Source organism: Hyperoodon ampullatus, assembly GCF_949752795.1.
Source record: "Hyperoodon ampullatus genome assembly, chromosome: 10".
Lineage (NCBI taxonomy): Eukaryota > Metazoa > Chordata > Mammalia > Artiodactyla > Ziphiidae > Hyperoodon > Hyperoodon ampullatus.
The window spans coordinates 73434785-73448180 of NC_136923.1; the positions used below are offsets into that span (position 1 = coordinate 73434785).

Here is a 13396-nt window from a genome sequence, read left to right on the forward strand (position 1 = left end):
GGTCTTCAGTGTGTCCTAGAAGCTTTTGCTGAGACAACTTAAAGATGCTCCAGTCCTATCCTCATGCTTCCGCTGACATCTTCTTTAACATCAAACTATTACTGTGCCAGCAAAGTGCCCTGGTAGGATTGCCACACCTGCAGGAGCTGGGGCATCAGAAGCGTCAGCTCTGTGCTGGGGCCGCATCCCAGCCTGAAGGCGCGCGCACTCATTTGCCCTGACGGAGGCCATGGAGGAGTCTGACTCAGCTCAAAAGCCTGAGCTCGATGCCATTTTTGAAGGATTACAGGTTTATTACCTTCAAGTACAAACAGCAACCCTGCCGGCAGGGACAGGAGGAGACAGAGCAGGGGTATGTAGCTTGGAGAATTCTAGAAGGGCTTTGGTAAATGACTTTAATGAATACATTCATTGTTTGAATGCAAACACTGTAGCTGAAGTGGTATCTGAAACCATTTTTGTTGGCCTTTAATGCTATTTCCCTTGTATTTGTCATCAGATTTGTTAGACAACCCTTTTCCTCAGAGTTTGCGTCAAGGTAAACTTTGGTCCAGCACAGGCGAATGACAGCAGAATCCTAGTGAATGAGGTTTCACAGTACTTCCACGTGGCACAGAGTAATTTCAGAACTCCACTGACCATTAACAGTGTGGCAAAAAAGAATCAGCTCTTCTGATCTAGTTTTTGGGCCTCTTGGCATTCCAGGGAATTTAATCTGTGCTCCTCCACCATCCTCCCTGAAAACAGGCCTGGCAACTTAATAGTTGGGGTTATTTTCCTCCAGACGGATTTCTAGTCGGCTCAGGCCAACTGGAAAAGAAGCATGTGAAATTTAGAAGATCTGAGTTCTTGGAAATCCAAGGGATCCTGCTAACCCATGAATTGGAGTCAACCGGTCTTCACGGAACTGGGAAGAGGACGCACTTGCTCCATGAATCACCTTCTTAGTAAAGCACGGCCAGGGAGGAAAAGCCTGAAATGACACAGCACTCAGTTTTCAGAAACAGGCCGAGTGACAGGCAGGGCAGGGAGAAAAATGACTTTCACATTTGGTCAACTCTTCAAATGACGTGTGTGCTAGAAGAAAGCTGTGGAACACAGGGCGGCCTTTGCTCACTGGAAAGCTACTTCCTAGCATGGTCTCCCGGCAAAGACGCCAAGTTCACTGCAAACTGCGGAATGAGGTCAGCACAAAAATGACTCTTGGTGGGAAAGGATGGCCCAAGACCCCAGCACAAAGAAAGTAGCCTGCTTTACACACACACACACACACACACACACACACACACACACACTCTCACTCACACACTCATGCAAGCTTTGGGATAAAAGGCAACCAGGATGGTTGGCATCTGAAAGCAAAAGAACATGAACGTGACGTTCATTCCCAACCAGGAATGAGTTCATGGGAATGTAGCCCAGATGAAACACATCTTAAAGTAGGATTGTGCCAATTATTTATTCCCCCCCAACCTCCCACAAAACAATTGTTTTTAAATAAAAGGAAAAAACCCCGATTTTTTCTAAACCTGAAAAAAATGACCACTTTTTAAACAGGTAGTTTAAAATGGTTACAAAACAAGCACGCAGTCCAGCTTTCCTGATGAATGATGATGGAGAGAGTGGGTTTTCGCCGTCTCCAAGCGACACACAGGGCTTTAGAGTTCCGTGTCACCCTGAAGCAAAACTGAATCTTGATCATCTAAGAGGAGACCGGTGTCCACGACCTCGGCCTCTTCCATGACGCCTCCTAACTGCTGGACGACGTCGTCGTCGAGGATGTCCACGTCCTTGATGGGTTTGATCAGACTCAGCTGGTCCAGGGGCAGCAGCCCCGGCGGCCCCACCGGCCCCGTAGTCCTCTCAATCGTGGCTGCCATTTCGGCCGCAAAAGCCGCCTTCTGGGCTTTTTGCCTCTGCTGTTCCTCCTGCTGTCTGTGAGTTTTCATGTGTGCATTTCGGCTTTTAATCTTGAAGAAGACTCTATAAAAATGAAGAAAAAGAAGCATGTGAAATTTAGAAGATATGAGTTCTTGGAAATCCAAGGGATCCTATAGGTAATAGCAGGTGCATGGTCTGCTGTCTGGTTTGGGGTGGCTCTGACAGAGTTCCCATCTCCTTAGCTCCCAAGACCTCCTCCCCTGGTGACCTGTTAGCTCTCTTCTTTCCAAGCGTTCCAAGGAAAGGGGATGGGGACAGGAACATATTTATGGTGTGTTGGGCTTTCTCTCTGTGACGACGGAGGATGAATCCTCAAAGCTTTCCTGTCCATCTGTGGCCTGGGGCACAAGCGTTTTTTTTTTTTTTTTTTTTTTTTTTTTTTTTTTTTTTTGCGTTATGTGGGCCTCTCACTGTTGTGGCCTCTCCCGTTGCGGAGCACAGGCTCCGGACGCACAGGCCCAGCGGCCATGGCTCACGGGCCCAGCCGCTCCACGGCATGTGGGATCTTCCCAGACCGGGGCACGAACCCGTGTCCCCTGCATCGGCAGGCGGACTCTCAACCACTGCGCCACCAGGGAAGCCCCACAAGCGTTTTTTTCCTCCTTATCTGCCCCCTTTCTCTCTCCATCACTGACCAAGCCCTCTCGACCAACCTGAGAATCCCCAAATCATGCTGCCAAGCTCTGTTGGTTCCCAACATAAAACAACCCATCCTTTGCCTCTGGCCTCCTGTCCCTGTCATTCCCGTCAAAATTCTAGAGGGTCTGCCTGCACACACGTACAGTGCCTCTTTCCGCCACACTCTCCAACTGGACTGTCGTCCCCTCCACTTCAGTCCAAGTGCTTGAGATCGCTAGTGACCGTGTGACCAAATCCAACAGCCCCTCTTCTGTCTTCATTGTACTGGACTTCTGAGCTGCACTGACCATTCCTCTTCGCCCAAGATCCCGTCTCGTTTTGGCCATCATATATCATAGTTCCCTCCTGTTTGCTTTAGAATGAAATAGTGGTTCTCAGCTAGGGGGGATTCTGCCTCCACAGGGAATATCTGGCAACGTCTGGAGACATTTTTTTTTTTTTTTTTGCTATATAACAAATTCAATCAGTTATACATATACATATGTTCCCATATCCCCTCCCTTTTGCGTCTCCCTCCCACCCTCCCTATCCCACCCCTCCAGGCGGTCACAAAGCACCGAGCTGATCTCCCTGTGCTCTGCGGCTGCTTCCCACTAGCTATCTACCTTACGTTTGGTAGTGTATATGTGTCCATGCTGCTCTTTCACTTTGTCACAGCTTACCCTTCCCCCTCCAAATATCCTCAAGTCCATTCTCTAGTAGGTCTGTGTCTTTATTCCTGTCTTACCCCTATGTTCTTCATGACATTTTTTTTCTTAAATTCCATATATATGTGTCAGCATACAGTACTTGTCTTTCTCTTTCTGACTTACTTCACTCTGTATGACAGACTCTAGGTCCATCCACCTCATTACAAATAGCTCAATTTCATTTCTTTTTATGGCTGAGTAATATTCCATTGTATATATGTGCCACATCTTCTTTACCCATTCATCCGATGATGGACACTTAGGTTGTTTCCATCTCCGGGCTATTGTAAATAGGGCTGCTATGAACATTTTGGTACATGTCTCTTTTTGAATTATGGTTTTCTCAGGGTATATGCCCAGTAGTGGGATTGCTGGGTCATATGGTAGTTCTATTTGTAGTTTTTTAAGGAACCTCCATACCGTTCTCCATAGTGGCTGTACCAATTCACATTCCCACCAGCAGTGCAAGAGTGTTCCCTTTTTTCCACACCCTCTCCAGCATTTATTGTTTCTAGATTTTTTGATGATGGCCATTCTGACTGGTGTGAGATGATATCTCATTGTAGTTTTGATTTGCATTTCTCTAATGAGTAAAGATGTTGAGCATCCTTTCATGTGTTTGTTGGCAGTCTGTGTACCTTCTGTGGAGAAATGTCTATTTAGATCTTCTGCCCATTTTTGGATTGGGTTGATTTTTTGTTATTGAGCTGCATGAGCTGCTTGTAAATTTTGGAGATTAATCCTTTGTCAGTTGCTTCATTTGCAAATATTTTCTCCCATTCTGAGGGTTGTCTTTTGGTCTTGTTTATGGTTTCCTTTGCTGTGCAAAAGCTTTTAAGTTTCATTAGGTCCCATGTGTTTATTTTTGTCTTTATTTCCATTTCTCTAGGAGGTGGGTCAAAAAGGATCTTGCTGTGATTTATGTCATAGAGTGTTCTGCCTATGTTTTCCTCTAAGAGTTTGATAGTGTCTGGCCTTACATTTAGGTCTTTAATCCATTTTGAGCTTATTTTTGTGTATGGTGTTAGGGAGTGATCTAATCTCATACTTTTACATGTCCCTATCCAGTTTTCCCAGCACCACTTATTGAAGAGGCTGTCCTTTCTCCACTGTACATTCCTGCCTCCTTTATCAAAGATAAGGTGACCATATGTCCGTGGGTTTATCTCTGGGCTTTCTATCCTGTTCCATTGATCTATCTTTCTGTTTTTGTGCCAGTACCATACTGTCTTGATTACTGTAGCTTTGTAGTATAGTCTGAAGTCAGGGAGCCTGATTCCTCCAGCTCTGTTTTTCGTTCTCAAGATTGCTTTGGCTATTCAGGGTCTTTTGTGTTTCCATACAAATTGTGAAATTTTTTGTTCTAGTTCTGTGAAAAATGCCAGTGGTAGTTTGATAGGCATTGCATTGAATCTGTAGATTGCTTTGGGTAGTAGAGTCATTTTCACAATGTTGATTCTTCCAATCCAAGAACATGGTACATCTCTCCATCTATTTGTATCATCTTTAATTTCTTTCATCAGTGTCTTATAATTTTCTGCATACAGGTCTTTTGTCTCCTTAGGTAGGTTTATTCCTAGATATTTTATTCTTTTTGTTGCAATGGTAAATGGGAGTGTTTCCTTGATTTCACTTTCAGATTTTTCATCATTAGTATATAGGAATGCCAGAGATTTCTGTGCATTAATTTTGTATCCTGCAACTTTACCAAATTCATTGATTAGCTCTAGTAGTTTTCTGGTAGCATCTTTAGGATTCTCTATGTATAGTATCATGTCATCTGCAAACAGTGACAGCTTTACTTCTTCTTTTCCAATTTGGATTCCTTTTATTTCCTTTTCTTCTCTGATTGCTGTGGCTAAAACTTCCAAAACTATGTTGAATAAGAGTGGTGAGAGTGGGCAACCTTGTCTTATTCCTGATCTTAGTGGAAATGGTTTCAGTTTTTCACCATTGAGGACGATGCTGGCTGTGGGTTTGTCATATATGGCCTTTATTATGTTGAGGAAAGTTCCCTCTATGCCTACTTTCTGCAGGGTTTTTATCATAAATGGGTGTTGAATTTTGTCGAAAGCTTTCTCTGCATCTATTGAGATGATCATATGGTTTTTCTCCTTCAATTTGTTAATATGGTGTATCACGTTGATTGATTTGCGTATATTGAAGAATCCTTGCATTCCTGGAATAAACCCCACTTGATCATGGTGTATGATCCTTTTAATGTGCTGTTGGATTCTGTTTGCTAGTATTTTGTTGAAGATTTTTGCATCTATGTTCATCAGTGATATTGGCCTGTAGTTTTCTTTCTTTGTGACATCCTTGTCTGGTTTTGGTATCAAGGTGATGGTGGCCTCATAGAATGAGTTTGGGAGTGTTCCTCCCTCTGCTATACTTTGGAAGAGTTTGAGAAGGATAGGTGTTAGCTCTTCTCTAAATGCTTGATAGAATTCGCCTGTGAAGCCATCTGGTCCTGGGTTTTTGTTTGTTGGAAGATTTTTTATCATAGTTTCAATTTCAGTGCTTGTGATTGGTCTGTTCATATTTTCTATTTCTTCCTGATTCAGTCTTGGCAGGTTGTGCATTTCTAAGAATTTGTCCATTTCTTCCAGGTTGTCTATTTTATTGGCATAGAGTTGCTTATAGTAATCTCTCATGATCTTTTGTATTTCTGCAGTGTCAGTTGTTACTTCTCCTTTTTCATTTCTAATTCTATTGATTTGAGTCTTCTCCCTTTTTCTCTTGATGAGTCTGGCTAATGGCTTATCAATTTTGTTTATCTTCTCAAAGAACCAGCTTTTAGTTTTATTGATCTTTGCTATCGTTTCCTTCATTTCTTTTTCATTTATTTCTGATCTGATTTTTATGATTTCTTTCCTTCTGCTAACTTTGGGATGTTTTTGTTCTTCTTTCTCTAATTGCTTTAGGTGCAAGGTTAGGTTGTTTATTCGAGATGTTTCCTGTTTCTTAAGGTGGGATTGTATTGCTATAAACTTCCCTCTTAGAACTGCTTTTGCTGCATCCCATAGGTTTTGGGTCGTCGTGTCTCCATTGTCATTTGTTTCTAGGTATTTTTTAATTTCCTCTTTGATTTCTTCAGTGATCACTTCGTAATTAAGTAGTGTATTGTTTAGCCTCCATGTGTTTGTATTTTTTACAGCTCTTTTCCTGTAATTGATATCTAGTCTCATAGCATTGTGGTCGGAAAAGATACTTGATACAATTTCAATTTTCTTAAATTTACCAAGGCTTGATTTGTGACCGAATATATGATCTATCCTGGAGAATGTTCCATGAGCACTTGAGAAAAATGTGTATTCTGTTGTTTTTGGATGGAATGTCCTATAAATATCAATTAAGTCCATCTTGTTTAATGTATCATTTAAAGCTTGTGTTTCCTTATTTATTTTCATTTTGGATGATCTGTCCATTGGTGAAAGTGGGGTGTTAAAGTCCCCTACTATGATTGTGTTACTGTCGATTTCTCCTTTTATGGCTGTTAGTATTTGCCTTATGTATTGAGGTGCTCCTATGTTGGGTGCATAAATATTTACAATTGTTATATCTTCTTCTTGGATCGATCCCTTGATCATTATGTAGTGTCCTTCTTTGTCTCTTCTAGTAGTCTTTATTTTAAAGTCTATTTTGTCTGATAAGAGAATTGCTACTCCAGCTTTCTTTTGGTTTCCATTTGCATGGAATACCTTTTTCCATCCCCTTACTTTCAGTCTGTATGTGTCTCTAGGTCTGAAGTGGGTCTCTTGTAGACAGCATATATATGGGTCTTGTTTTTGTATCCATTCAGCCAATCTGTGTCTTTTGGTGGGAGCATTTAGTCCATTTACATTTAAGGTAATTATCGATATGTATGTTCCTATTCCCATTTTCTTAATTGTTTTGGGTTTGTTATTGTAGGTCTTTTCCTTCTGTTGTGTTTCTTGCCTAGAGAAGTTCCTTTAGCATTTGTTGTAAAGCTGGTTTGGTGGTGCTGAACTCTCTCGGCTTTTGCTTGTCTGTAAACGTTTTAATTTCTCCATCAAATCTGAATGAGATCCTTGCTGGGTAGAGTAATCTTGGTTGCAGGTTTTTCTCCTTCATCACTTTAATTATGTCCTGCCACTCCCTTCTGGCTTGTAGAGTTTCTGCTGAGAGATCAGCTGTTATCCTGATGGGGATTCCCTTGTGTGTTATTTGTTGTTTTTGCCTTGCTGCTTTTAATATGATTTCTTTGTGTTTAATTTTTGACAGTTTGATTAATATGTGTCTTGGCATATTTCTCCTTGGATTTATTCTGTATGGGACTCTCTGTGCCTCCTGGACTTGATTAACTATTTCCTTTCCCATATTAGGAAAGTTTTCAACTATAATCTCTTCAAATATTTTCTCAGTCCCTTTCTTTTTCTCTTCTTCTCCTGGAACCCCTATAATTCGAATGTTGGTGCGTTTAATGTTGTCCCAGAGGTCTCTGAGACCGTCCTCTGTTCTTTTCATTCTTTTTTCTTTATTTTGCTCTGCAGCAGTTATTTCCACTATTTTATCTTCCACCTCACTTATCCGTTCTTCTGCCTCAGTTATTCTGCTATTGATCCCATCTAGAGTATTTTTCATTTCATTTATTGTGTTTTTAATCGATGCTTGGATTCATCTTTAGTTCTTCTAGGTCCTTGTTAACTGTTTCTTGCATTTTGTCTATTCTATTTCCAAGATTTTGGATCTTGGAAATAGAATCTTGGATCATCTTTACCATCATTATTCTGAATTCTTTTTCAGGTAGACTGCCTATTTCCTCTTCATTTGTTAGGTCTGGTGGGTTTTTATCTTGCTCCTTCTCCTGCTGTGTGTTTTTCTGTCTTCTCATTTTGCTTATGTTACTGTGTCTGGGGTCTCCTTTTTGCAGGCTGCAGGTTCGTAGTTCCCGTTGTTTTTGGTGTCTGTCCCCAGTGGCTAAGGTTGGTTTAGTGGGTTGTGTAGGCTTCCTGGTGGAGGGGACTAGTGCCTGTGTTCTGGTGGATGAGGCTGGATCTTGTCTTTCTGGTGGGCAGGTCCACGTCTGGTGGTGTGTTTTGGGGTGTCTGTGGACTTTTTATGATTTTAGGCCACCTCTCTGCTAATGGGTGGCGTTGTGTTCCTGTCTTGCTAGTTGTTTGGCATAGGGTGTCCAGCACTGTAGCTTGCTGGTCGTTGAGTGAAGCTGGGTGCTGGTGTTGAGATGGAGATCTCTGGAAGATTTTCGCCGTTTGATATTATGTGGAGCTGGGAGGTCTCTTGTGGACCAGTGTCCTGAAGTTGGCTCTCCCACCTCAGAGGCACAGCACTGACTCCTGGCTCCTCAATTTGGGATGATTTGTTGTCTATTCATGTATTCCACAGATGCAGGGTACATCAAGTTGATTGTGGAGCTTTAATCCGCTGCTTCTGAGGCTGCTGGGAGAGGTTTCCCTTTCTCTTCTTTGTTCTCACAGCTCCTGGGTCTCAGCTTTGGATTTGGCCCCACCTCTGCGTGTAGGTCGCCGGAGGGCGTCTGTTCTTCGCTCAGACAGGACAGGGTTAAAGGAGCAGCCTCTTCGGGGACTCTGGCTCACTCAGGCCGGGCGGGAGGGAGGGGCACGGAGTGCGGGGCGAGCCTGCAGCGGCAGAGGTCGGCGTGACGTTGCACCAGCCCGAGGCGCGCCGTGCGTTCTCCCAGGGAAGCCGCCCCTGGATCCCGGGACCCCGGCAGTGGCGGGCTGCACAGGCTCCCGGAAGGGCGGTGTGGACAGTGACCTGCGCTCGCACACAGGCTTCTTGGCGGCGGCAGCAGCAGCCCCAGCGTCCCACGCCCGTCACTGGGCTCCGCGCTTTCAGTCGCGACTCGCGCCCGTCTGTGGAGCCCCTTTAAGCAGCGCTCTTAATCCCCTCTCCTCGCGCACCAGGAAACCAAGAGGGAAGAAAAAGTCTCTTGCCTCTTCGGCAGCTCCAGAGTTTTCCCGGACTCCCTCCCGGCTAGCTGTGGCACATTAGCCCCCTTCAGGCTGAGTTCTCGCCGCCAGCCCCAGTCCTCTCCCTGTGCTCTGACCGAAGCCCGAGTCTCAGCTTCCAGCGCCACCCGCCCCGGCGGGCGAGCAGACAAGCCTCTCGGGCTGGTGAGTGCCGCTCGGCACCGATCCTCTGTGCGGGGATCTCCCCGCTTTGCCCTACCCAGGTATGTGGGGAGTTTCTTGCCTTTTGGGAGGTCTGGGGTCTTCTGCCAGCGTTCAGTAGGTGTTCTGTAGGAGTTGTTCCACGTGTAGCTGTATTTCTGGTGTATCCGTGGGGAGGAAGGTGATCTCCGCGTCTTACTCTTCCGCCATCTTACCCGGAAGTCCTCTGGAGACATTTTTGATGGTCACAGCTGGGTGGTGGTAGTGATACTTCTGGCATCGAGTGGGTAGATGCTAGGGATGCTGCTGAACACCCTACAATATAGAGGGCAGGCCCTCTTCCCCAAATAAGGAATCATCAGACCCAAAATATCAGTGCCAAGGCTGAGAAATCCTGGGAAAAGGGGTCTGCCAACTATGGTCAGTGGGCCAAATCCTGCCCACTGCCTGCTTTTGTAAATAAAGTTTTACCAGAACGCAGCCATGTTTATTTATGTATCGTCCATGGCTGCTTTTGCACTAACATGGCACAGCTGAGTAGTTGTGTCAGAGACAGAATGACCTGCAAAGCCTAAAATATTCCTTTTTTTTTAAAGTTGAGAATTATGTTTTTGTTGTTGTTGTTTTGGCTGCGTTGGGCCTTCGTTGCTGCACGTGGGCTTTCTCTAGTTGCGGCGAGCGGGGGCTATTCTTCAATGCGGTGCACGGGCTTCTCATTGCAATGGCTTCTCTTGTGGCTTGCGGGCTCTAGCGTGCAGGCTCAGTAGTTGTGGCGCACGGGCTTAGTTGCTCTGCGGCATGTGGGATCTTCCCGGACCAGGGATCGAACCTGTGTCCCCTGCATTGGCAGGCAGATTCTTAACCACTGTGCCGCCAGGGAAACCCAGCCTAAAATATTTCTATCTGGACCTTTTTCAGAGCAAGTTTGTCCAGATGTGAGACGGCCTGTTTTTAGAGAGGGAGGGTGGCATAAATATTTATTCCTGAGCTCATAAAGGGAAAAAAACCCCTGATTTCTAAGACCTGTGTCTTAGAACAGAGTTGATGAATCACCACTGGACATACTGAAAACTGTCTAATGTAATGAACATAATTTCAGCAGCTAAAAAAAGGATTCTGCAAACATGTGCCTGATGTTATTCCTCATCCGGAAAACACAGAAAATATTTGTTTTCCATAAAAATCTTAACTGGAGTTATGGTAGAAAAAGGTCCCAAGCAACATAAAAACAAGACAAGAAAAACATTTAATGGACGTCACTGAAAGACAACCAAACCAGAGCTTGAAATAATTTCTGGTTGTTAAAATGTCCTTTGTCGCCACCTAGTGGAATAAGGAGTTGTCGCCTGTTGGAGGGGAGTGAGTGGAGGCAAGATGCTGGTTCCTCTGAGAACAAACTGGTTGAGACCCTCCTTCCCTGCCTCTCCTACCCCAGGGCAAGCAGGGGGGAGTCCGACTGAGGAGGTTTCACTATTTCAAGTAAGTAAGCCCGATGATCAATCCAGGGGCTCACTTATTCCTTGCTGACATGAAGATGATATCATGTCCTGTCTCTGAAGGACATTAGAGCCCAGAGGAGGGGACCCACGCCTAAGTCTGTCTCCGCATCTCTGCAGGAAGAGAGTTGCTAGTTCCAACCCACTTGGGCAGGTGCCACTGACATACGGCTAAGAGCACCTACCTCATCGGGCTTAAGATTAAATTAATCAATACACATAAACATCCTTTAAAACAGTGCCAGGCAAATACTGAGTAACTGATAAATGACAGAATTATTAAGATGCCTGAAATACACCTGAAATATTCCATGAGGATGAATATTATAAATAGAGGTCCCAGCTGGCCTCATTCATACAACTAGGGATGTTCCCTTGGTAGAGTTTCAGCAGCTACCTCGTGGGTATCTCTCCAGGTAACACTGCACGTTTGAGACATTGGAGGTTACAGGAAGAGAAACTCGGCAAGGCTCCTAAAAGAAGTCACTTATGACAACCCTTCTTGGAGGCAGACTCACTGAGAAGTAAACTGGAATTCTATACTAGATGCTGTGGGAGGGAACTGTGTGCATCTCACCATCAGTGATAAATAGATAAGCAAACAAAGCAAACCACTAGGCTGGAACAGTGGTCAGAAGCCCAGGCTCTGTATTTGAACACATAGGGGTTCAAATCTCAGTTCTGCACTTACTGGGGGTGTGACCTGGGGCAAGTAAATTTACCTAATGTTCAGTCCTTATTTGTAAAAACAAGGATAAAACAGTATCTGCGCCACATGGAGTTTCTGTGTGGGGATTAAATGATCTCATGCACATGAAGTACGTAACAAAACTAAGTGCTTAGTAAACATTATTTAATGCTGTTATTACCACCTACTGTCAGTTCCCCCTTTTCATTGTTTTAAATTACACTTAAAACGGCAGAGATGACAAATAGACTCTACCTCATGAGTCAACTCTGATCAGTTGGTTGTGCCAGCTTGAAGCATTAAGATTTAAAGGATTTGAAAGGATTTGAGTCTTATCTTAATGTGGTAGCAAAAAGTATAGCAACTGATTAGTGATGTCTGCCCTGGGTGCAGGAATGAGCAGTACTGGTAGGAAAGCCATCTCTGCCACAGAGAGTTCCTGATTAGATGTTTTAGAGCCATTCTCAAATCACTCGGCAGGGATGCAAAGAGAGCAGTCAGTACTAGTGAATATGGTTTGGGTGTGAAGGGAGAGGTGGGAATCAGAGTTCCATCCGTCATTTCTGGAAAAGAGTGAAGTTTTGTCACTAGAGATTTGCTCTCTGATGATGTCCGTCCTTATTAGGCTTTACGCCATCAGAATGACCGTATTCTGAGTCAGAGACAAGGTCCACTCGCCATGAGGCACCATGTAGACCCCAAGGATGAAATGAAGAAAAACTGGAGAGTCTGGGTTCTTTTTCTACCTGGAGACACCTCAGACCACCTTGGCCCAGCCCCTACAGAGGCATTATTCATCACACACTTAGATTCAGTCCCTGGCCCAATTCTACCTACTTGCCACACTCCTTGCAGGGGAAGATGGTGGTGGGGTCTGTCTCGCCGCTGGTGGTGCTGTGAGAGGGTGAGCTCTTCACTGAGCAGTACCCGCTCTGGGCACTGCCAGGCTTCTGCTTTCCAGAGGGAACAGCACCCCGAGCTTTGGTCACCTGGTTGGTGCCACCGTGGATGCGGGCGTGGCCGTTCAGTGCCTGTCGGGAGCTGAACACCTGGGGAAGAAAGGCAGTGACATGACATCTACAGTCCTGAAAAGGAAATTAGGGTTATTAGTTACTCATTGGTAGAACATGTGATACTCGAAACAGTGTCTAATGACAAGGCATAGGGGTTTTACATAAGCAAACTCTGGGCAAATGCCACAGAAAGTAGAGATCAAATACCACCACAACAAGCGCTGTGCCAGTAAAAAACCCATCACTGCTATAACCAAAGACGAGGGCTCAATCCAGTGCCTCCATCTCACAGGGAGGTCATTGGGCCATTTCCCCTCTGAACACCTTATTTTTTCCATCTGTAAAATGAGAGGGTTTGGACCAGCTTTCAAACTTTTTAACAGCCAGAAGCTACCTTCCACCCCTTTTTTCTTTTCTTTCTTTCTTCCTTTCCTTTCCTTTCTTTACTTAAAAAAATCAGGTCTTATTCAAAAGCTCAAAGCAGAGGTACTCTGGCTGAGACAGACAGCCCCCCAAAATTGAATCTATTTGCTCAGCTCTATCTCCCCCCTAGGAAGTCCTCGAACCCCAAGAGACACAGCATGGAAGACATTGACTAGCTGCTCTGATATATTCTATATGTTATTTCTAAGCCCCAGTCAGTAGCCCAGTGTTGAAGCAACGTTTCAGACCCCGACATTGTACTGCAGGATGAAAAAAAGGGGAACGACCTGGTCTTTTGAAGCTTGCCATAATGCACGGTTTCCCAACCTCAGTATTACTGACATTTGGGACTGGATGATTCTTTGCTGTGGGGCTGTCCTGGGCATCACAG

At 44.6% G+C, this 13396-nt stretch overlaps 1 protein-coding gene across 6 annotated transcripts in view; it reads right to left on the bottom strand.

Annotated features, from left to right (window-relative positions):
* Window positions 1-1455: 1455 nt before the first annotated feature.
* The window catches only part of TRERF1 (transcriptional regulating factor 1), a gene marked incomplete at its 5' end in the record, with an annotated part of 45599 nt that continues 33658 nt past the window's right edge, over window positions 1456-13396 (bottom strand). For 4 of the 6 annotated variants that reach the window (XM_079712943.1, XM_079712940.1, XM_079712942.1 and 1 more), the window contains 2 exons: window positions 1456-1983; window positions 12407-12618. In XM_079712943.1, coding sequence (XP_079569069.1) covers window positions 1659-1983; window positions 12407-12618 — 537 coding nt within the window. In that variant the 3' untranslated portion in view covers window positions 1456-1658. Of the gene's footprint in view, window positions 1984-12406; window positions 12655-13396 lie in introns of all 6 variants that reach the window. The other 2 variants (XM_079712944.1, XM_079712941.1) reach the window with 1 other exon arrangement.